General features: G+C 36.2%; 1 protein-coding gene across 9 annotated transcripts in view; it reads right to left on the bottom strand.

Annotated features, from left to right (window-relative positions):
• atp11a (ATPase phospholipid transporting 11A) overlaps window positions 1-25,578 on the bottom strand; it is a 63,964-nt gene that overhangs the window by 23,497 nt on the left and 14,889 nt on the right. For all 9 annotated transcript variants that reach the window (XM_016253544.1, XM_016253543.1, XM_016253542.1 and 6 more), the window contains exons 2-15: window positions 9,165-9,287; window positions 8,638-8,727; window positions 8,453-8,533; window positions 8,251-8,358; window positions 6,817-6,945; window positions 6,494-6,597; window positions 6,223-6,273; window positions 5,628-5,692; window positions 4,251-4,332; window positions 3,590-3,740; window positions 2,802-2,999; window positions 2,547-2,720; window positions 1,006-1,172; window positions 706-777 (exon numbers count right to left, since the gene is read on the bottom strand). In XM_016253544.1, coding sequence (XP_016109030.1) covers window positions 706-777; window positions 1,006-1,172; window positions 2,547-2,720; window positions 2,802-2,999; window positions 3,590-3,740; window positions 4,251-4,332; window positions 5,628-5,692; window positions 6,223-6,273; window positions 6,494-6,597; window positions 6,817-6,945; window positions 8,251-8,358; window positions 8,453-8,533; window positions 8,638-8,727; window positions 9,165-9,287 — 1,595 coding nt within the window. The remainder of the gene's footprint in view (window positions 1-705; window positions 778-1,005; window positions 1,173-2,546; window positions 2,721-2,801; window positions 3,000-3,589; window positions 3,741-4,250; window positions 4,333-5,627; window positions 5,693-6,222; window positions 6,274-6,493; window positions 6,598-6,816; window positions 6,946-8,250; window positions 8,359-8,452; window positions 8,534-8,637; window positions 8,728-9,164; window positions 9,288-25,578) is intronic.

The raw sequence follows: 25,578 nt of genomic DNA on the forward strand, positions 1-25,578 counted from the left end.
ATTATGTGTGTGCCTTGTCCTCCAAGGACACACACACACACACACACACACACACACACACACACACACACACAGACACACACACACACACACTCCATCTCACAAACACCGGTTCTTTTACAACACTTCCTAAACAGGGGAACTTCCCACAACATACTGTACAACGTGTTATTTTAATAAACACACAATGACATTTATATGACAACCTGCTGAGTAAATACACAGATGATTACAGATTAGGCTGAGCAAACTGTTCCTTTGCTGAGGTTTCTTTCTCACACAGCATGTGGCAAAATACATAGCATGACAAGAAAATTAAAGCTGCAGTCACCACAGGGGGTGTAAGCAGACCTACTAGTGGTGTGGTATGAAGCTAAATGCTTGTTTGTAAATTCTATGTGGATAAAATGTATATATATCTTCTATTCATTTTTATACTTTTACATTATTCTATTTATTGTACAATTATTTTGAAAAAAAAAAAAACTATGAAAATTATTATTTTTTAAATACAGTTTTAATATTTAATGTTTATTTAATCAAAAATAATTATAAAATGATTTATGGTAATAATCTGTATTTAACATATTATGTAAGATTGTGGGTAAAACCACTTTCTCAAACTGATAAGACTGTCCAAAAGCATCCAAATGCTGCTAGTTTCCTGTTGGTCATTGCGCTCATGCTGTTTTCCAGATGGCTCACCTCTCCATCTCATCCTCTCTGTTGAGGATCTCCATGTGACTGTCCTTCAGACGGAGATAGGTGAAGCCCAACCTGAACAGGTGAGAGAAAAGGAAGGCAAACTTAGTGTGTTATTGTGATGAAGGGTTAAGATTAGACACAACAGTATGCACAGCAAATGTAGGGTTCAGAAAATGGTCATAAAAATGTTTGGACTGTTTAGGGTTAGGGTTATGCAATCCCAAAGTGAGACACAGTATGCCAAAACCTGGAGGCTAGAGTATAAATTATCGTGGGTCTGTGTGATTGCATGCATCTTGCCTGTTCATGCCCTCCACCAGCGCAACCTCATCTGGAGAGGAGGAGATGTAGAAGGAGGTGGATTTGCCCTGATGGATTCCTCTCTTAATGCCATCCACCGTCTCCTCTTCCTTCACCTGGACTGTGTGACAGAGGCACAGCGCACGGAAAAACAGCTCCTCTCGCTCCTGATGAGACACACACATACACACGTTTGCACTGAAATACTGCACACAAAGCTGCTGCTTTATTCTTAAAGCAAAAATACTTTTGAAAACAGTAAAACATTACTTTTAATAATAATAATAATACGTAATGGCACAAGGCAATCCAGGCATCACACACACACACACACACACACACACACTATTTCCCTTTACTTAAGAGTGAGTCATCTCAGTAGAACAGAATCATTCATCTGTTTCCTCACACACCAGAAGAAAGGAAGACAGAGAGACTAGCAAAAAGAGATTAAGTGACAGAGAGATAAAAGGAGAGAGAGGCTATCTGTGTCTAACTCTGAACAAAATGCAGTCAATACTCATGTATCCAGGAAATATTTGGATACAATATGATACAAGTAGGCATTAAAAATCTCAACAACAGTGAACTCTGATATTTCACTTTATTATGCACATGCACACAATATAATTCTAACAGAAACTATTTTGAGTTTATCCAAACTGCTATTCATAAAAATCACATTCAAAAACACAACTGACAAGAGATGTGATGGGAAATTTAACAAGTTACAAATTCTTTAATAGATGGTTTAGCTAATCTGCTCAATTAATGTCACGTTGCTCTAAGCTCATTTATCAAAGATAAAATTAGAATCCATCCATCTTTCCACTCATCCACAGCTAAAACATTCATACAAAAACTTGCCTTTGCGATAATATGATTTATCTGTGCAATGAAACATAACTCGCCGCTCACAATAACACGTTCATTCTCTCATTATACAAAAGTTTTTATAGCTTCTTTATCAAATGTCTACAGTGGTCCAAAGTGTATCTGCATACTTAAGTCACACTTAATAATAATGAAATGTCATGGTATTAGATAAAAAAAAATACATAATGTGTTTCTTTTGAATAAAGATGGGGAAACTTGAAGTAATCCGACTTTATATTTTCATAAAGAATCACGTCAGGTATGTTAGATATTTGTTTTAATACTTTATTTATTTATTTATCTACTGCTTTTTAAGCATGTAAAATATACATTTTAAATTTGTGTTTTCTATTTCAATATATTTTAAAATGCAATTTTTTTGCTGCTCAAGAAACATTTCTTCTTATCATTGTTGAAAACAGTTGTGCTACTAAATAATTTTTTGGAAACCATGATACATTGTACATTTATTCTTTTTTGAAATTGAAACCTTTTGTAACAGTGTTTCCTGTCACATTTGCTTGCAAAATAAAAACATATATATATATATATATATATAAAAAAAAACTGACTCCAACTTAAAAGTTTAATATATGTTCAAATACCCACTGAACTGTGATTTTCCAACAGTTATGGAAACACAGAAAAACAGAAAACAAGCTCACCTTTCCATCTACGCCAGGAGAGGAGTCGATCATATCCATTCCGGCAGCTCCAGGTAAGATCTGCCCATTACAGACAGCATGTGGCACGTAAACATGCCCATCCACACAACATTCCCTCAACTCCATGTTATTTTCTGTCAAAGTGCCAGTCTTGTCTGTGAAGACATATTCCACCTGTGATGAAGAAAAAACAGAAACAGTGAACCAATAATGACCCTGGGAGCAGTTTTGGAGTGGACTGAAGAGGTTTCCTACCTGTCCAAGTTCTTCATTAAGATCTGAGGTATTGACGAGCGGTCCCTCTCCGAGCTCCTCATCAAACATGTCATCGTCCCACAGGATGAAGTATGAGCCAAGGAACTTCTGCATCTCCACAGTCACATACATGGACACAGGAATGATGTAGTTGAACAGAACCATGAAGGCAAGGAAATCTGTGAATGCCCGGATTAACTGAAGGGACAAAATGCAGGGAATTAAATAAGTGTGAGTTTGTGCAATTGTTTTGCTTTGATGGTGTTAATGACATGAAAGCATAAAATATAGTTAGCATATACAATGGAGGCCATCATTTGGAATAATTACGATTTTTAATGTTTTTGAAAGTCTCTTATGCTCACTGAGGCTGCATTTATTTGATAAAAAAATAAAGTAAAAACAGTAATATTGTGAAATATTATTACAATTTAAAATAACTGATTTCTTTTTTAATACATTTTTTAAAATGTTATTAATACTATAAAGTGATTATAATGATTTGCTGCTCAAGAAACACATCTTATAATTATGTATAAATAGTACATAAAGTAGTACAAAAATATATCAAATTAATTTTAATAAAAACAAAAAGTTTTCACACCAACAGAATTTGTCATTCTCTGAAAAAGCAAAATTACTTACAATTAAAAAAAATAAAACAATAAATATATAAAACAAAACAATAAATAACAAATATAAAAATAATAATAAACTGTAATAAATGATTAAAAAGTAAAAAAAAAAGAAAAATATAATAATAATAAGCATTGTTTTATAGCACGTACTACATGCCGTTGCCTCTCAGTCTCAGTTTTCTGGTTGTACCAGGGCTCATCTCTGTTTGGGTTGGCCTGCCAGGCATACTTCAGGACAGTATTGATCAGAGCTTTACTGATCAGAATGCAGAGGTACACAATCAGGTAGGCGTTCATAGACCTGCAGGACAAAAAGCGATGAGATGATCCAAGACACGTAGTATGAGCATAATAATTTTTGGACCTAGTGGCAAAGACACATATCATACATCAGGGTGACAAGTTTTAACCGCAGTAACTTTCCCTGAGGGTCTCTGAGTTTAATATCCCTCTTTTTCAGAAAAAAAAATCTCCTGTCCGAATGACATCTACAATATTAAATTAAATTAAGTCAAAAAAAAAAATCAACATTTATTTGATTGAAAAAGTCAATGTTATCCAAACTCTGAAAGGAGATCTCTGAAAGTACACCTGCTTATTCAATATAAACATATCTTACGTGTTTTCTTAATGGCTGCATCTATCTGTCTGACAGAATTGCCAGCGAGACACATGTGAGCGCAACTTGATACAAATTGTGACATCAAATACAGAAGCCCGCAATTTGCTTTACAAACAGCACACTAAATGCATTACCCTGTACATGCTGACAGCAAGATAAACTGATCGAAAGCCTATCACCGTGTCTTACTTTTCAACAGCGGAGCGTTTCTGAGACTTGGACTGGTAGTTGAGGGCCATCTTGGTTTCCATGCCCGTATAGATGGCCACAGCTAGAGAAACAAGAGAGGATGAAGAGCATTTTGAGATCATAATTCCCTCTGTACAGCCTCTTTGACGCTATGATAATATAAAAGCCACTGTTACATAACTGAGCTCTTTTTGTCCTACCGTACGGTGCCATTACGTCATAATGGCTCGGCTCTAACAAAGTTAAACATTTTGGCTACATTCACACTGTCAGATTTGAGATTGACAACCGCATTTTCTTTACAGGTGTGAGTCTCGAAATGTCACATTCACACAGCAGCTTACAGTTGTGTTTAGAATACTGTCTGTATGAACGTGCAACTGGAGTCAAGCCCGTATTCCTTAGCAGTAACCATAGCGACAGTGACCAAAGTAAAATCAAAGATGGTCACGTCCATAAAACTGAAAGTCTTATCACTTCCTGACACGACAAGAGTCCAATCGAGCCGCAAGTTCTTTTGTCAAATCTTCATTAACCGACAGCAGCTTTTATATTTGGGTGGAGAGCGGAGCATTTGAATCATGCGCAGAACACAAAACTGACGGGATCTAAAACTTTCAGATGACACCCAGCTAATTTCTCTGTTACTGTAAGTTACCGAAAACACACATGAAAATCCGTAACACACATAGATGTGCATTTGTGCAGCAGAGCGGCTTTCTCTCGCACTGTATGACGTGACAGACTAGTTGTCCAGTCCGGTTCCGTTCACACAGCGCGTGTGTTCCGAGAATGCGGTTGTGAGTCCTGAAAATTTACAGGTGTGAGTTCGGTTACAGAATGCGGTTGTCACACCCGTAAATAACCGAACTGTGTGTGAACGTAACCGTATTAAAGGACTCAAATACAGGACTGACAACTGTATTCTGCTGCTGTGTGAACGTGACCTTTGAGAGCTTGCCCTGCTCTTAGAATCCTCACGTGTATACTGTGACATTCATCTCCCTCTCTCGCCCTTTCTCTCTCTCTCTCTCACTCGCTCTCTCTCTAGCAATTAAGAACTTCTTTCTGATCTCACAAGCCTCAGTGACTCAATTAATTACAGTGGGAACGGAGTGACAAAACGACTCAATCAGCAACTCTCCTCTCTTGTTCTCCTGCCCTTCCTATTGCCTAAAAAAATCACATTAGCATTGTGCCAGATTATAGTGATGGATCTTAGCATAGACATCAATACAATTAGACTGAGTGCAAACAGTGTTCCTAAGGAACATACAAACTAATACATACTGTATATATACCTTGAATCGACTGCAAATATAATTAATGTGTATGTGCATAAATGAAACATAAATATGTAGTGTTGTTTTTAAATACCATGTATGTATTCAGTGTTTTTCAGTGTGGCTCCACGTAGCAGCAGGTTCTCAGAACCCAGGGGTCTACAATAATCAAACAGATCAAATGCAGCATAACAAACATGATTATTCAACAAAATTATGCTCACATCTTTTTACAGTGTGTATGTGTTGTACTGCAAGTTCATCTGTCACATTGCAGGACTATTTTAAATGTAAAAAAAAAATTTATGTAAAAGATAAAAAATTGTGAAATGTTAAATGGAAACGGTAAATTAAAAGAAATGGTGACCAGTTATAGCAATGAAAATATGAACTACATATACTTTCATTAAAACACAAAAATTAACACACATAAAACAGTCATGCTATGTATAAACTATCCTAATTATATAATCTTGTTCATTTTAAATACTCTATTTATTCAGATTTATTAACATATTTGCATATGTGAAATTTACCAAGATAACAATATTTGCTGTATTTTATTATATGAAATGCAATATATATTACATATACTATTATATAATATTAAACATTTTGTATTTATTTAATTTCAATACTGCATACGTTGGCCCCTTAATTAAGAGTCAATTTCCTGAGTATAGATTTACCTCGCGATGGGCTCGTCTCGATCCAAATAAATATTGATGCGTCCCACAAATCTATAGCAGCAGAAGAAGAAAAGACAGAAATAATGTCTAGTCTGGGCTCTGTGTCAATGTGTGTAAAGACACCATGTGAGGATATTTGTGTGGGGTCTCTGGAGTGTGCGGCATGCTGTTGTGCCAGTCCAACAGTAGTTCTATGCACAGTCAGTTTCTGTAAGAGAAAGCGAGGGTTTGTTTATGCGTTTTTCTGCTGATATATGTGTGTATCACTCACTTGTACAGGTCTGGCTGGGGTTGTTCGCATTCTATCGTAGCGTGTAGTGTGTCCACCTCCTCCGCTGTGTTGAATGCCTTTGTGTCCTGAACTGCATAATAGGTCTTTGTATAGAGAGGCGAGCACGAGAGAAAACAGTCGGCATTCCAAGGTCAAAAACTCACACATATTTCTACCATCTCCCATCTAATATGAATTACTGCCAGTGTGCTTTATCGTGTAGTCAAAACAATTCAGTCACAATGTATAGAATAAAACCCTAATGTTAAGTTTTAGGAATAATAACAGTAACATGTTTGCCTTTCTATAAAATGACCAATCACCTTATGGCTGGACTCTCCATCTAAGCTGGCTGTCGTGACGAAACATGTTCCATCTTCTCGACTGGTGGAGAGCAGTATGAGGTCACATGGGAATGTCTCATTCTCTTTAACCTGGACAATATCACCCACCTGAAAGGTCAAAGAGAAGAAAGGGTCCAATTCAACATTTACAGTAACAGTTTGAATCAAATAACAACCTGAAGATAAGTGAGAATATTTGACATTGTGCTGTACTTTTAGGAGTAGGAAAAAGTAGTGGTAAAGAGTGTAATTTTTATGTCAATGGCAACATCATAACTAACTGCAAAAATTAGGACTGATTCCAAACAGTCTCCAGCAACTATTGTTTGGACAAAACCAACAATCCTGGATCAAACTCACACCATTTGTTGAGCAAATGTTGATACGATAAGACACTAAAACAAACAACAGAAAATACACACTGTGACTTTAAGAACAGGTCATCCAGTGTTCATCATTTCTTGGTAATTTTATCATACGAATATCTAAATATACTTCTGGAGTGACCTAAATACTCAAGTATTATAAGGTTTTCAGTATGTTCCCTGACAGGGTGCTTGAATAACGTAAGATATACTAAAGCTGTGCGACATCAATATCAACGAATCAACTATAGAAAATGAGTTGCCACTTACACAACAGTGGAATAATAAAAAATCATACTCATGAATCTACATAAATGAAAATCCTGATCCTGGTTGTTGTTCCCGCTGGCCTGTCTGCATGTGTTGCGTAACGGATTACAGATGCTGACCGGATTATCAGTAGGAAAAGCTGTAATGGTAAGTATTCAAGCACATTCTCTCTTTATCATCACAGCTTCCAGTGTTTTTCCACTGTGCTTTAGTTTTATATACAATTTTATATTCTATATTGTAAGAGAGAGAGAGAGAAAGAGAGAGCAATAGTTTCAAAATTAAGTAACAAAGGATTCCCACTGCATTGTGGGTAATGTGGGCACACTGTCATTCTGCTTGTTGACAGGCCAACATTCTGTTTCCAAACAGCAAGCTGGCTGTGTAAGCAGAAAGCTGGTTAGTAGAGCGAAACTTTGTTGATTTATTTATCTGAGAATTAAAAAAAAAAAAACACATTTTCAGAGCTGAAGTGTGTAATTTTTAGCATTTTTTTTTTAACCTATGCCAGCTTAATTTGCATACATGGTAAGCCATTTACAAGTTGATTTCACGAAAAATGCAAACACCATGGGACTTTCAAAACACTGCTGTTCATTTAAGAGTCCTGAGCAGCCCAACACTGGCCCAACCAATGGTATGAGTTTGTTTCACCAATGGACTGTTCGGGGAAACCTGTTTGAAAACAGTCATGTTTTTCAAATCCATGTGGTGGCGCTAATGGCACAATTCACTAATCTATATGTTGTCAGTTGTTGTCATATGTTGTCATCCGCACCCGTAGCTTTTGACTCTGTTTGCGTACGACTTTGCCATGCTGGATGACGTGAACTGGACATTGGTTTATAGCATTGTCCGCTTTGTGCCTGATCCAGTCCTCATAGCCCTGCAGAGAGTTAGAGGGGTGAAAGAGACCAATGAAGGAGTGACGTTACAATTATGACACCTATTATAGAGGAAAGTTAAGGGTCTTTTCTTACCTGTTTAATGGCTGTGACCGTGATGACAAAGAAAAGAGGCAGACCGCTGGTCGTAGGACTGGTAGGTGTGTCAATGATCAGCTACAGAGAGAGATGGTGAGAGGGGAAATATCACACATCACGCTGTCACAGAAAGGCCAGCTCATGCTAATAGAACAATTTCTATAAGCGACACCATCACAAACCTGCACTAGAAAGATGATCAGAAAATAGAAATTGGCGATTCTTCTGAACTGCTCAAAGAGATTCTTCGGTATAAAATTCCAGAAAGTATACTGTGGAGAAAAAGAGATATGTTTAACAAAACCAAACAAAACAAAAAAACAAAACAAAACAAGAAACCAAACAAAAAACAAAACTAGAAACAAAACGAAAAACAAGAAACAAAACAGCTTTATGCTTAAAACAAGCAAAAATATACACTTTCTAATGCAAATGCAGCTATTATCTTACACGATTTTACGTCTCAGGTTGTTTTACATTTTTATCATATTTAATATTACACTTTTTTTTCATATAAATTGGAATACAAAAATAAATTATTTAAAAAATGTGTTCATCAGCTAGTAATGGTGACAACAAGACCACCTGACCATATCCTCCTGATTATGCTTTCTGTGTTTATATTTCTATAATGACCAGATGACTGTACATCATCCCTTGTGTATCGTTTTTGGTTCAGATAGCTGTTTGGCCTTGGAGCACATCTGACCTTTGAGGATACAATTCTGTTGTCAGGAAATCTCTGTGGAATGTACGCTTCTGTTCCTGGTGGAGGCTCTTTATGTCCAATATAAACCGTCCTGCTGTCCACCCAGCTCTCCTCTCCTGTACACTGAAACAAAGAGACCGAGAGAGTGGATTATTCATTTATTCATATATATTCATGCATCATCCATCCAATGAGACTGCTTCCTGTTGGAGAACACACTCTTTAATCAGCATTGACACGGTTGGCCGGCCTGACTTGAGTTCACAGGTCAGATTTACCCACTGGAGAAAACAGGTGCACAAATGAGGAACCAGCTTTGAGCTACAACTATAGTTTTGCTCTGATGAGAAAGAGAACAGATACAGAACGTATAGTTCCTGTCATGCTTGATTTGACTCTCAAAGGCCGGGGAACATAGTTTCATAACAAAGAACAAGAGAGAGAGACAGAGAGAGAGAGAGAGAGATGAGTGGCTTTTAGTGTAACCCATTTTATCACCCACCTGGCAAAAATTACAAAACTGCATAATTTAAGATATTATTCATCTACATTTAATGTTACACCGAAGTTTAAAGGAACTGTTGACCAAAAAATGAAATTGCAGTCATCATTTACTCATGTTGTTCCAAACCGAGGTTTTCTTTAACTAAAACTAAAACTATTAAAAACATTTTTGTTGTAATACAGCTGAAACTAAATATATTATAAATGTTAGATGAAAAACGTAAATTCAGCATAAATTAACAACTAACTGAAATGAGTTGAAGCACTAAAAATTACTAAATGGAAATAAATAAAAACTAAAACTTAAAAATAAATTAAGCTAAATTGTAATATTTAAAAAAATTACAAAAGCACATGAATAAATTACTAAAAATTAAACTAAAAATTAAACCTGAAAACATAAAAAACAAAAGCTATTTCTACTATTAAATATTATTTTATATTTAAATAATATTATAAATGACACTAAAATAACACTGCTTCAAACCTGTATGACATTTTTGTCTGTGAATTGAAAATGTATAAACAACAGTGGACCGTATAACAGGTCTGAATCAACATTAGCACGTTTCGCGCGTTCAGATGAAGGGGTAGGGGTGTCTCTAATCTTTTGGTTGGAGGGGTAGGGGTAGGGGAAGGGCCAGACAGCCCTTCAAACGAAGATTTTTCGGGACCACACTTCAAACGAAGGGGTATGAATTATTTCAGCGTAAACCGACTTCAGGGGCAACATGGCTGCCCGAGTGAACAAAAAGACACATAAATGTAAGCATTTTTGGCATTAATAAAGATTTTAACGAAAAGTAATCATTTGTTTTATGTTACATTCAATCGTGAGTTCATATTTACAGTCATGTTACTCAAAGAAAAAAAGCAGAAACCTATATGACAATAAAACCAACAGCCTGAAATATTCATTCTAGCAGGTTTGCACATATCTTAATTTCTTTCTTCATTTTTCGTTACTCATACGTCACTCAACGTGCTACTCTGAAGCATCTGCTCTTGCTACTGCTGCTGACTTCATGCCAGCTTTAAAAGGTTTTGATTATGCAAAGAAAGCTTATCTTAGATCAGGGTGAAGGGAGTCACCTAATACAGTGTGTCTTTACATTCCAGCACAACAAGTAACCTGTCTGCAACCGCAGCGAGTGTTAACGACCATGACGGCATTGGCTGCTATGTGACTCTGCCTTTCTCTCTCCGTCAGGGCGGGATTAAATCCGGCCGAGCCTCTTAAGCGCTTACGTAAGATGAGAAATATGAGCTATTACCACTTCAAAGAATGCCTTATCCAGCACTACATGCAACAGGACATGCACGAGGATTTCTGTCATATAAAGGACATTGAGAACATGTTGAATGTTCTTAAGTTTGGCTTTAAGCGTTTAGGTTTTGGCAGGGATTTAAACACATATGAGGTCATGGTCAACTGTTGACAACATCAGTTATACAAATGAAATCCTTTAGCATTCAGACTGACGTCATGGTCCACAGCAATGTCAAATTCTTCGCATCACCTTGTTCATCATGGAAAATCCTAAGAGACCCAACAGGAAGCCAGTCTGAAGTTTCTCTGTGTGACTCATGCATCTCGATGCCTCTGTGTATTTGTGTGTGTGTGTGTGTGTGTGTGTGACCTTGCAGAGTAAGCTCAGACACCATCCACCCTACACAAATTACTCAAAATGTCTTTCAGCTCCCCCCAAATGACAACACGCATTCAAAAGAAATCAAATTCAAGGATAAATCGTACAAAACACTTTGAAAAGAAAAAACAATATTTTATGCTTTCAACTGAAAAGGAAGCATTGTTAGAGAATAATTCGATTTTTAATAGTGACATTATTTTCAGAACAAATAAGCACATTTTTCCAATTCTTATTACAGTAATAATAAAATCTCATTACTGTAATGTGAAACATTATATTATTATTTATTTAATAATATTTAAAAGTATTTAAAATTCATTTATTTCATACTAAGTGTACTTCAAATTATATATCACTTAAGACGTACTATATAAAATTATCATTAAACTTTATTTGGAGTATTTCTTTATTGCACAATGCATATTTCTTAATATTATGCCTAAAAAGTGTTTAAATATCACTATTAATAAGGATTTTATTGTATTACTGTATTGTATTGTATTGTATTAGGATTGTAAGGATTAGGATTGTATTGCATTATTGTATTATCCCTTTATATCAGTCTTTAAATGCAAGATATTTAAAGTGTACCTTCAGTATACTTGTAGTAGTTCCACTTCAGCACAATCATATATACTTCAGTATATCTTAATTGGAGCTTCAGCACTACTTCCACACAATTACAATGCATTAAGTACAAAATTAGTTATTCCAATTTAGCAGACTTTAAGTATACCAGTTTAGTATACCAAAAGTACAATTGCAGGGTATTTTTATTAAGCACATAAATATATAAATGTATTTGTAGTAGGCCTATATGTAGCACAAAATAAATGTATTTCAAATAAATGTTAGTATATTTTTTTACTAGGGTACTCACACTGGAAATATTGAGAATTACAAAAAACAAAAACAAAAATCCAGATTATAGTAGTTATGGTCATGCTAATTCAGAAAGTTTGCGTAATTTTCAAGAAAACAAAAAAATACTAAAAAGGCTATATTTTTGCATTGTTTTAATGCAAAACAATGTATTTCTTCAAAATATAATGATTTTTATTTTAATTGTAGGGTAAATGTGCCCCTGGTGTTATTTTTAGGAGATTCACCCTCACATATGAGTCTGCTTCACAGAATATGCTAGAAGCGTGGTCAGAGAGAAAATTCCACTATAAACAGGCTTAAACTACATAAAGAATTCTTCTGATTTCACTCTGTATTTTCTCTGTGTTAGAGAGGTGGCTTTAAGCAGACGGCACTGAGCAGCTGGTCAAAGGCTCAGTGAACCCTGAGCCCCATAATCACACCTAATCCACTGCCCTAACACACACACACACACACACACAACAGACAGACCAACACACACAATGAATGAGCCTGTTCTGTGTTCTTCCAGGCACCTGATGGGTCTGGGATGACCTATATAAACCCCACATCCACCAAACTAGCTAGCTAGCAGGCTAACACTAGCTAGCTAACACGGAAAACAAACAGCTTAACCATGGATGAATTGTGGTATATTTACTGTTAAAGGAACAGTTTACCCTTTATCTAGTGCTCATCATGCTGGTATTTTTTTTTCATTAAACACAAAAGAAGAAATTTCACGCTTCTGTAACATAGAAAAAATAACAGCATGTAAATTCAGAATGACATGAGGGCAAGTAAATGATAGCAAATGTTATTTTGGGGTGAACTATTAGCTTGAACTAAGATGGCCTGTTCTGAATAATAAGAGAAATCAGACCAAAATCACTGCTTAAGCTCCCACGAAAACCAAGTACACAAGCTCATAACTGAGAAGCAAACAGTGACACAGGAATGAGAGGTGGCAGTAGTCTGGTCACTAGTCAAAGGGATTATATCATGCTCGACTCGTGCCTGAGCTCCCAAGGAACAGCTCAAGTTACCCTCCTGCACACACGCACACAAACACACCATCGCCAACTGTCCGTGCAAACAACGGCAGAAATTCCTCCTGCCGATGCTGATCAGTGCTGACAGCTGATCCAGGAACAGCTATCCCCACCTATGAAAACAAATAGATTTTGATGACATACTTCAGGATATACAGTAAGTGGCAAAAACTGATCCTAGTTCAGCACTTTCCATGCCACCACAGGTCATACCGACTGAAATGTAACGCGCTCCATGACGACATTTTCCAGTAGTGACCTTAACTAGCTAATGACAATTATAGATATTTTGCTATCAAACCAAAAACAGCAGGCAGTATATGGAGGTAGGAGGGCACATCCAAATATACGGAGGTAAGAAGGAATATCTAAACCAGGCAACATGGATGCATCCTTCATTTCTCATGATATCCTACAGTCCTGTGTTTCAAATGATGTAATAAATGTGCATTCATTTATTTTATTTTATTTATAGATTTTATTTAACTTCAGATTCCACTTCTACTCAATGAGCATTGAAGATAATAAATATAAAATCATTCTAGATCATCAGATCCTTATATATTAAAAGTCTAACACTAATAATAAAAATTATATATATATATATATTAATATTTTGTTTTATATATGCATTTATATATCATTTTTATTATTATTTAAATGGTAAAGTATTGTGCTGTTTATAATTTAAGCTGATTTAAAAATATATATATATTAATTATTTCATTACTTTTATATTATTTATTTTACTTGGCATATATAAACATAAGTATGTCAGAGCGAGTTTATTAGTATAAGCCAATTCAGGTAAACGTAGTGTCAAGTGCATAACTTTTCTCCAAATTCTCATTACAATAATACGAAAAATCTCAGTCTCATTACTGTAAAGCAAAATAAAGATTATTTTATTAATAAGGTGTACATCATATTATATGTCTTATATTATATGGCTTTCATTTATTTTAAAAACATTTTATTATTTAAAGAATTTGCACATTCAAAAAAATGCCAGAGTGAGTTTATCATTACAATAAGATCCAAGTAGTTAATGTGAGTATGTGTAAGATAAAGGCAAGAAGAACTGGGTTTTCTGGAAATTGTGAACTATGACTACAACCACTACTTTTATAACTACTAAACTGATCTCAACACACATTCGCAAAGTGCTTCAGGGCATCACTGAAGTTACATGGCTAAAAATAGCACTGCATGACTCCTGTAACTTAATGCAGTGCTGCCTGACAGACTGTCGTATGTGAAATACGATACAAACAATTAAATAGAAGACAGGAACTCATTTCAGATCAAAACACTGACGGTTCTCACAAACTGACTTAGGAAATTATTTTGTGGCAAAATGTATCTATAAGCAAGGTAAGTAGTTTTAATCGAATAAAGGCATATTCAGTGATAACTCAAGCTGTCATCAACTTTCATGTAGGTCAGCGTTTAATGACTCTGGTTTAAAAGTGTGAAAGTAGGGTCACATGAGAGGAGGAAGATGTGGAGATAAGAAGGGAAATGCAGAAACGCAGAAGCGCGTGCAAGTGTGTACTTGTTTGCTATATACCTTAATGATTTTTTATTCATTCGTTATTAAAGTTATAAATTTAATACATTATTTGATCAGGACAAGAAAAGTAACGTCATTGACCACTTATTTTCCGAACAATACATCTTATTTTAATACAAAATCATCCTGACCAATAACTGAAAAGTATGGGCTGTGCTAAAAATTACCATTACCAAAATTACCAAAAATTACCATGCGCATCTCATCAGTAAAGCCGGTTCTATGATTAGTAGTAAATCTCCATCAACTTCTTTCAAATAGAGCAGCATTTACTACACAGAGCCGTTGTTCACTGACAAGCTACACAATATCGCGTTCATTATCGGCGATTAAAGTGAAGTGGAGCTGAATCTGAATCAGGTAGGTGTCCGTTCACACCTCTCTGATCTGGATCTGGATTGTTTGAGCTCATTATTCACCCTCGTTCTCTTGATCTCTCTGTACCAGTGTTTCCATGACCCCTGCTCAACCTGGGTAATGAGTGAAACCAGTAAACCCTGGCCTACTGCCCAAGTATCTCTGTCTGTCCTATTGTTTGGTCACAAGGGTGTCGGCTTCCCATCAAAAAGTCCTGTTGTTTCTGTTCAACTCACGAGAAAAAAAACTGAAGTAACAAAAGGAGAACCGAGTAGGGGGGGAACTCCTCCCCTGAGCAAAAATAAACAACTACTGTTTACAAGAAGGAAATGTACTATCAACAGAGGAAAAACATAAGTGTTTAAGGACGTTTTCTATTTTTCAGAGATAATTGGAGCCTTGAGGGTTTTAAATGGACAAACATCCACTGACTTTCTCCTCTAAACAAAGTGGGACAGCATTTGTTTGCATTTCAAATAATCTGTGGGAGGACTAATTTCACCTCCTCCTCTCTCCCTCTTCCTTTCTTACTCATTCTACATGAAGGCAACCTGTTGTCTTAACCGAATGCCAGAAATAAACACCCACACACATATTGTGCTTGGTAGCCCTTTCCACTCTACACACACACATACACAAGTACACAATCTCACACATCCGCCCCACAGGGGAAAACATGCCCTTTCAGGAAAATAACAGCATAAAGACCTTTTTCATGGATGTAACTGGCCGGTAAGAAGGAAGAAAACAGGTTTAACTTAGAGTGGTAAATGACTATAATTGTGTGTTTAATGCTGTGCTGACTTTGAACTCAAAAGCTTTTCAATGCCAACCTGACAAGATCATCAGAACCAACAAATACCAAATAATATGCAAAGCCAGGTTAGCCTCGCAGTGACTGACTTTTGAAAACCCAGTCAATTTTGCATCTCATTTGATTTACACAAAATTTTAAAGGGATTGTTCACCCATAAATAAAGATTCTGTCATATCAATCCAAACTTGTATGATTTTTCTTTCTTTAGTGAAATACAAAAAAGACACTACCATTCTTACCGTTTGGGGTCGGAAAGATTTATTTATGTTTACGAAAAAATCCCTTATGCTCATCATAGCTGCATTTTTTCGATCAAAAATATAGCAAAGTCAGTAAAAATGTGAAATAAACAGTGAAATATTATTACAAATTAAAATAACTGTTTTCTATTTGAATATATTTTAAAATGCAATTTATTCCTGTGATGCAAAGCTGAATTTTCAGCAGCCAAATACTCCATTCTTCAGTGTCACATGATCCTTCAAATATCATTCCACTTAGCTCATTTGGTGCTCGAAATCACATATTGCCCACTTAAACAAGAAGATGACGTGTAAACAGCATATAAAGGTTTTTACTGTTATTTTATTGTTTGGCTTATGTGACGTTAGGGGCGTGTAAATCTGAAATCGATATCTACTATAACAGATTTGTGTGCCATAAAGAAGTAGCTCATTCAAAATAGACTGAATTGTCCTCCTCAGACTGAATGAAACACAATTTTTTTCACAGTTATATATTGGTATGTGAATGATTAATGGGCGGTCCATCTGGAGCCAAGAACAATACTGAAGAAAAGAAGTAGAAATTGGACATCAGTGAGTCTGTAGCATGTCAAAAGTGTAGACATTTTTTCTTAAAATTAATTTATAAATATTCATATTCAGGATGCTTTAAGGCTCTGAGAGCAGATGGTTTAGATAGATGTTTAATTTTAAGAGTAGCAAACAGCTGGTGAATCATCTTTTCTATAACAGATGAACTATAAGGTTAAGACGCATGCTGATGCTAAGGGTGAGCCACTTATAGAAACTAGTAGTCCAACAAAACCAAGCAGGCAGGAAGGGTGAGAGTGGGAAAATGCTTTCTCTGTGCGAAAGTGTGAGACTGAAAAAATGACATATAGAACACACGGCTAAAATAGCAGCAAAGTTGATTGATGCTATTCTGTTTCCTACAGAGAAATCGCTAGGAGAATCAGAAAGAGAAGAAGAAAAAAAATCAGCAGAAGAAAAAAATTTCACCAATACCAGAAAATTCTGTACAGACTGTGTGTAACCCAAAGCACATCATTTTAAACACTGAGATCTGTCATTCAAAGCATATGCTGTGTCTTGTATTGATGATGCAAATTTGGGTCAGTATGTCTGTGCAAGTCTTAATAGTAAAGAAAAATCTCAGTCAAGTAAATATAATCCATTTACCTGTGCTGCATTTTGCATCTAACATCTCAACAACTGCCTAAAATGTTCCTGGGTCAGGTTTGCTTTCTAGTGATGTTGTTGTGAATACTTGAAATTCTCAAAAAATTCTGCACTGTGGACACAGATTCTTCAACCTAATGAATTTACACACAATTTTAAAGGGACAGTTCACTCAAAAATGAAAATTAATTTACTCACCCTCCATTCCAAAGCTGTTTGACTTAATTTATTTTGTGCAACACAAAATAAGATACAGATTACCTTTCAAAAGTTTGGGGTCGGTAAGATGTTTTTGAAAGGAGTCACTTATGTTCACCAAAGCAGCATTTATTTGATCAAAAAAAGTAAAACTAATAATTTTGTAAAATGCTATACTTTATTTATTAGAATTATTACAATTTCTTCTTAGAATTTCTATTAGAAAATACATTATGAATGTCACTTTTTTACCAATTTAATGCATCCTTGCACAGTAAAAGTATTACATTCTTTCAAATAAAAAAAATAAAAAAAAAATTTATTTGAACATTTGAACTCGGGACGACCATAGTACAATGGCACTATATGTTGGCGCGTTGCCCACAAGGCTAGATTCGCCGCCGACTGAATTTTTTATTTCAATTTATATCCCTTCAATAGGGAAAAGGATACTATTTGTCTCTTCGGTTTATGACAAAAAAAATGAAAAAAGCATTTGAAAATCATAAAACATAAATGCAAAGTCTTGACGTAAACTCAATAATCCAATAAAAGCATTGAGCTGTTACTGGTTAAAAGTTAACTGCTTAAAAGAGAGCAGTTACTGTCATTTCATGTTTATGTGGCATGGCAACAATATTTTATGAGTGGAATAAAAGCAGACAGGGATCCACAGTTCAGTCTGAATGTGTGGATTTTAACAACATGATTGAACATTCCATTATATACTACTCTGACCAATGGAGCACACAGCAAGTTATATAACCTAGAAAATCTGTCAGATTACATTACATGATCAATTAATCAGAAAGCCACTACGCCAATAGACGGCGTTTTATCAATGCATAAAACACTATTAACATAGCAGTGAAAATATGAATGTATTCTTATGTCTGATTGATGTGCATTAATGGATCTCTTCTTGCTTGCATGCATTGAAGTGCAATGCAAAATAAATGCATGTTTAGTACAGACCTTCGTTTAAACGGAAAGCGAGTCAGCAAATGTGTTTTCAAGCAACAATGCAGCAAACTCTGTGGTATATGCAGCCGTTCTATCACAACCCACACACATACTGGCTATTGATGCAGTGGTACTGTAGCTCTGGTAACATTTGTAAACACTTGTGTATAATTCATGGATTGTCCACATAGTAGCTAGCGATAAGAGCTATCACGCTTGTCCAGTCAGCTCGTCCTTAAGGTTAACATTTTACATCACAAAAGGTGTTTTAAATATAGTTTGTTGGGGGAGGCGGACAGGCCCATACAGGACTGAGATTAATAGGGTTGTCAACAGGCCAAACAATCAGCCCCTAGCCAAGAAACAGGGCAACAGGGAGAAAATGTGCGGTAAACAACTCCAGGAGTAAGACGCTATCGAAAAATCCTACCCAAATTGTTATAGCTTCTCAGTCTGTTGCTCATGTATGAACTTTTCTGCTTCTGATTACTCATAACACTTTTTAATCATTTTTTCTGGCAACATAATTGAGTTTTGTACAACCATTTTCTCTGACCCTTAAAATGAAAGGCTGTTTTGTGCTGATGTACCTTTAAGATACTCCCACTGTATTTCTATGATTTTTCCAGTCTTTTGGATAAGCACTTTTTTATGCAAATCCATTTGCTAATGTATCATTCACCATTTTCCAAACCAGTTTGACTGATTCATTGGGCGGAAAAAAGATACTCATAAGTATAAATGTTTCTTTAGGAAATATACAAGAAAGACTGGCAAGCAAATGTCTAAAAATCTGCAAAAAACAACAACACTGGCCATCTGTGGCGATCATGCTACGCTCACTCACTGACCGGGGTTCACGCTGTTGCTGGTGGAGGTGTATCTATGGTAAATGCTACACTTCCTCTCAAATGCGCTCCATCCGTTAGCTACTTCCGCCCCTGGAAGAGAGCAGAGAGGTCTGGAAGCTTCTAGACTTGAATGCCATAACGTTCTTCTCTCATCAAGCTTAATCTCAACTGTCTCTACTAGACCCCCATTGCCATTTAAAGGGGTCCTATTATGCTTTTTCACTTTTTCAACTTTAGTTAGTCTGTAATGTTGCTGTTTGAGCATAAAAAAGATCTGCAAAGTTACAAAGCTCAAAGTCTACTCCAAAAGGAGATATTTTACTTAACAGAAATCACTTTTCAAAAACTACAACGAACAACTCGTTTGGACTACAACGTAATTAATATTTTCCGGGATTTGTGATATCACAAATATCGACGAATGGAACGAGACCTGGTTGAGCTGCACTAGAGAAGGCAACGAGTGTTATCACTATGTCGGAGACACGCTAGCTTTCCCAAGGCAGATTAACTTAAAAGTGATTACAATGAGGTGGGCCTTCATTTGATACAGGGACTATTCGAGCCATTCATGCCAGACTGGGAAGAGAGGTGTTGTAATAATGTAAAATATGTGTTTTTCGAACAACCTAGTATGAGAGCCTGTTCTAGTACACCCCCAAAACAAAATCAAGACTTTGTAAAAGAGCATAATAGGTATAATAAGAGCATAATAACCCTTTAAATGTTAGGACTCCTTCACTGGTCTTTGCTATCTCATGGGGAACACCGGGCCAATGTGCACATAAAATATTTAGAGGCCTGGAGTTAGTATCCATTAGTGTAAAGTGTACCTGTCCTTGTGTATCACCATATTTAGCAGCACAGTAAATGGAAAGCACAAAATGACAAAAAAAGAATAATCGATGTTAGTCTAAGGTACTTTGATAACAACAATTATTGTTGTTGTTGGAAACTCGCAATTATCGTATAAGTATTATTAAAACAACAAGTAAATAAATAAGCAAATAAATACAACAATAAATAACAATAACAAAAATGTAATTAATTATATACAGTATATCATAATTCTAGTTGACAATGATAGTTATTTCCTGAACTATTTACTATTACTAAACTATTAATCAGACACAAAAATTGATAGATAGTAAAAAAAAAAAAATAAAAAATTTGTTAGATGTTATTTATAAAAGTTAAGAGTCAACCACACCTACCTAAAACAGCTTGTTCTAACACGTCCCTACATGTCTCCGTCACGATGTGGGAAGATTTGCATAACGCCGCCCAAATGTTCACACAAAGAAAGAAGGCGTACCTTTTATTCTCGCTGTTGCCGCCGCTGCCATGTTGTGGAGTCGCTGTGTGTTTCGTTGTGAAAGCGAAATTACTTTGTTTGGCCTTCCAAAAGAGGACACGACTAGAAATCAGTGGTTAAGTTGTATTTACAACACTGTTCCAGAACAGTTCAACCCAAATATTCAGATGTGTGCAGCGCATTTTATGGAGGATGGATGAAGACTGTATCCTGAACCAGTAGCCTAATGCGTCTGTGGCACAAAGACTGTTTCTATAAAGTTGGGCAGTTCCAACTTTGCAAGGACAGTCTGGCGCTTCTGACTCACAGCCTGTAAGTACATTTTTTATATTTAAATAATTTGCCAATGATGATTCAAACGTGAGTTTTGAGCAGTGTAGAGTAGGCTTGTTGTTTGTTGTTTCTCCGATCACAAATGCAGATATGGTTTTATGTTTACGCGGCGCGATACGCAACGCAACATGTAAAAAGACAGTATAAAGCATTATAATCAGTAATTATGTCCCCAAATGCCTCGTTTGTAATGGGTTTTACTGGTTTTGTCTCGTTTAGTGATGTCCGGATCGCGAACGAATCGTTCTATTTAACCGGATCTTCTTAGTGAACCGGTCGAACCAGTTCACCAAATCGAACTGAATAGTTTGAAACGGTTCGCATCTCCAGTACGCACTCATCCACAAATTACTTAAGTTATTCGGTTTATAAACGTGCCTGGCACTCCCTCTGACGTGAAATAAACCAATATCCTGAGTTATTCAGTTACTCCTAACAGTACATTGACTGAACTGCTAAAAGAGAACCGATGATGGGATGTGCACGAGCAGAGCAACGTACTGGATAGCTGGCCAATCAGAGCAGACCTCGCTTTTTTAGAACGATGAGCTTTGTAAAAAATCAACGCGTTTCAGAAAGGCGAGGCATAGAGGAGAAACAATAATGTACATTATATGGAAAATAATGTGTTTTTTCAATCTTAAACCGCATAAACACATTGCATTACACCAAATACACAACATAATGTTCTTTTTAGCAGCATCATATGACTCCTTTAATGTATTGTCTGTCTGGCAATTTCATATAAAATACAATGAAGCATAAAGCCATATGATTGTCTGTTTTCAGTTAAGCCAGGCATACACTGTGCGATTTTCGTGCGATTTTGAGCCGAATTCTGACGCGTGGGACTCTTTTTTTGAGTCGGGCTAAATTTCAGCTTTGTCGTGCGTCGTTTGTCGTGCAGTGTTCGTGCAGTGTACGGGGGAAACAAGAAGCGACAAGTCTCTCCCGACAGACAATCGGACGGTCGGGTCAATTTCAGAAATTATGGTCACCCCTCGTGAGGGTATCGCACAGCTGAACTAGAGCTACGAACCGACTGCCCTCACTGTGCCTGCGCGAAAATAGAACTTTAACCATTTAAAGGTGCCATAGAATGGAAAACTGTATTTACCTTGGCATAGTTGAATAATAAAAGTTCTGTACATGGAAATGACATACCGTGAGCCTCAAACACCATTGTTTCCTCCTCCTTATGTAAATCTCGTGCATGCAAAAGACCACTGAAAAATAGGCGAATCCGAACATAACACCGACTGTGATGTTACAGTCGGGATCACTAATAGTTACGCCCCCAACATTTGCATATACCCGCCCATGTTCTATGCCAGCCGCCAGCCGAACCTGCATAGCCGAATAATCAGAAGTTCTGCAGGTATTGTGAAGAAACAAACGAGGATAATAGTGAAAATGGCAGATCATGGAAATAAATGTTATGTTATAGGCTGTGCAGGTGATGTGAAGTGCAGGGATGGGTTGGTGTGTGTATTCAGAAAGGCACGGAAAACAAATAACGCACATTCTAATAAAATAATGCAAGCCACTAAAGGGGCATGGTTAGCTGCTTGCTAGCGGTAGCCTGTTACATTACAGTACATAAAATTTCACTTACCACATAAACAGAGTAAGGAGAGATGAATGAGGATGACAGCGAATGATTTACAGATCCTGAGCACCACTGACAAGCATCTTATCTTGTAAAATGTGTGGTAAGTACTGCCAATGTAGTTAACACAGAGCACGTGCGATCGCAAATCTCGAAAGTGAAAGTAAAAAGTGATCGTGGATTCAAAAGCAGTTTCAATGCCCCGCATATTAATAGCGGCTCCCTGATGCCCGCATTTTATATACAGTATAATTACCCAATGATATAACTGCGAGAGACAGTATTGAAATATATATTTTCCCTGTGTTTCCTTCCTGCTGTGTGAGCTACTGAAATGAGCCGCACTGTGAAACAGCCAATCAGAGCAGAGCTCAACATTATTATTCATGACCCTTCCAAATAAGGTAAAAACAGACCATTTAATTCTAGGGACAAATCCTAGGGTTGTAAATGGACATGAGAAACCATTTCTGGAGATTTTTTGCCCTTACCTAAGCCACATACCTTCTATGTAGATATCAGAGAACAATTTAAAATATCGTATCAATGCATTCTATGGCACCTTTAATCTTTAATGCAGCAAGAAAGAAAACGAAAAGAGGGAGATCTTTTGATAAAATAATGTTATTATCACGGGAAATGTTAACTATTGTCCATAATTTTGCAATTAGTGATAAAGACAAACATGTCGCAAAATTATAAATATTTCAGTTTTAAACCATGAAGGAGAGACCAGTGCATGCCGCACAAACAATTTGCAAACTGCATGAGCGTTATGCCCGTGAAGAAGTTTTAAACTCCAGTCAATTCATTAGGCTACAGAAAGTGAAAGTAAAACCTTACCGAGCTTTCGGCATCTGACGCTGCATTAACAGCACATATTCTCTCAGAGGAAACGAGAGACATATTGGCTATTGTCTTAATTTATTTTCTAAAAAAATCTCTTATGGCTTATACACGTAGTGAAAAAACACAACAGAATTGAAGTATTTCGTGTTAAACAAGTAGTTTTTTAAATGTCTTTGTCTGTAGGCTAATAAAGGTCTTATTTTCATTGATGACTGATTATTAGGAGTGTTCGGACATAGGCTACTTTAGAAGGAATTTTAATTATAGGCCTATATTCATTGTGTAAAATATCTAAATGTTTTAAATCATTTTCAGTGAGGAGCAAGCTAATTTAATCATTTATTATCCGCGCGTCAGTTGTGCGTTAATGAGCTATAAAATTATTGCGGGGCAAATGAATTGTTATAGACCTATGAATTTAATAATAAAAGTAGCCTACCATAATAATAATAATAATAATAATAATAATAATAGCAATGGTAATAATTTAATACATTAATTGAAAATGACAAATCCTCTTGATATCACCTGATGCTTTTTTTTATATATATATCTCTGGCTATCGTCCATTTACACGTTGTCATCATCTGCGCAACTCAAGTATTTCACACGTATAGTGTGAGCACATAAATCGTGCTCGACACTCGGACCGTACAGTGTGAGCACGTAAATCGTGAGCTTTGACTTTACATTGCATGCGATCTGCTCTTACAGTGGGAGTTGGTACCTTGATGAAATCGCACAGTGTATGCCCGACCTTAGAGATTTCAAGGATATGTCAAGAGAAATAAAATGAATATCACTTCTTATGCACTCCTGCTTTTTGATAATATAGATAATGTACATTGACTCATTGTATATATTATATTGTTTTGATGACCAGAAATAAAGTTTTTCTTTCACACATATACTCAACAGTATATTATAAGGACAGGAGGGACCATTTCTTGATCCGACTCAGGAGTGTGAGAAATTGAATGTATAGGATACAGTCTCTCAGGGTGTTCACAAGCTCTTGGTGGTCCTGACCTACAGCTAGCACTTTTATCATTAACCTCACATTAAAACACATGTTTGCTCCTCTTTAGTGGGTCACTCAAATTAACCCACTTACCAAATGAGTCATAAGCTCTGCTAGGCTTCACTTCTCTGCAGTGTAATGACTTTACACTAATTCACACATACACAAAGTTCTACAGCCATAGAGCCTTAAGGATAATTTTGTGTATTTTATGTATACTGTATATTATAACTAATGGATTCTGATGGAAGAGTGAAGACAACAGAGGAAAATGAACAGAATATGTTTCTGTAAACGTATTTTATACGTTTAATCATTCACCTGATGTCCTCTTTTCTCAAGTACAGTATCTCAACCATGTTTAAAAGCATGTTCTATCATCTTCACTTATACAAGCTTCCTGAGAATTCAAGCAATTCCAACTAACAATAGTCATGAATAAATGTATTTACTTATTAAATAATACATTTATGTGAGTGTGTGTTGGACCAAAAGGTAACAGTGTTTAAAGTGTAACTAAAGCACAAAGAACATACTGATGTTTTTTCAGATGCAAACAAGATTCAGACGAGGATCGATGTTCAGCTCATCTCAGCCAGGGATCCTGCGTTCCAGCTAATTGAAAAATGGAGCCATAGGTTTGTAATTGACAGCACACTGCAGAGGAATAATTCACTCTTGCCCCCACTGTGAACCCAGAGGAAGAATAGATGAAAAGAAGGTTGAGAGAGTAAACATGATTTGTCGATTCACTGCAGTCTCTCAATCTTTTCACCAGTGCATACCGAAAACTTCTACACAAATCTACACAGTTATATCTGTGAAAAATATATTCTTCAACAATTAAAATCTATCTATCTATCTATCTATCTATCTATCTATCGTCAAAACATCTATATTGCATATAACACACACTGCATATAACACATATTTTAGTTATCAGTGTATTATTAAAAAGACTCAAAGTTGTGTACCATGTAGGCTTGCCGCGATAAACGGTGCTGATGGTGATACCGGTGTTAAGCCGCAACA

The sequence above is a fragment of the Sinocyclocheilus grahami genome, unplaced genomic scaffold (genome assembly GCF_001515645.1).
Source record: "Sinocyclocheilus grahami isolate Dianchi unplaced genomic scaffold, SAMN03320097.WGS_v1.1 scaffold1188.1, whole genome shotgun sequence".
Lineage (NCBI taxonomy): Eukaryota > Metazoa > Chordata > Actinopteri > Cypriniformes > Cyprinidae > Sinocyclocheilus > Sinocyclocheilus grahami.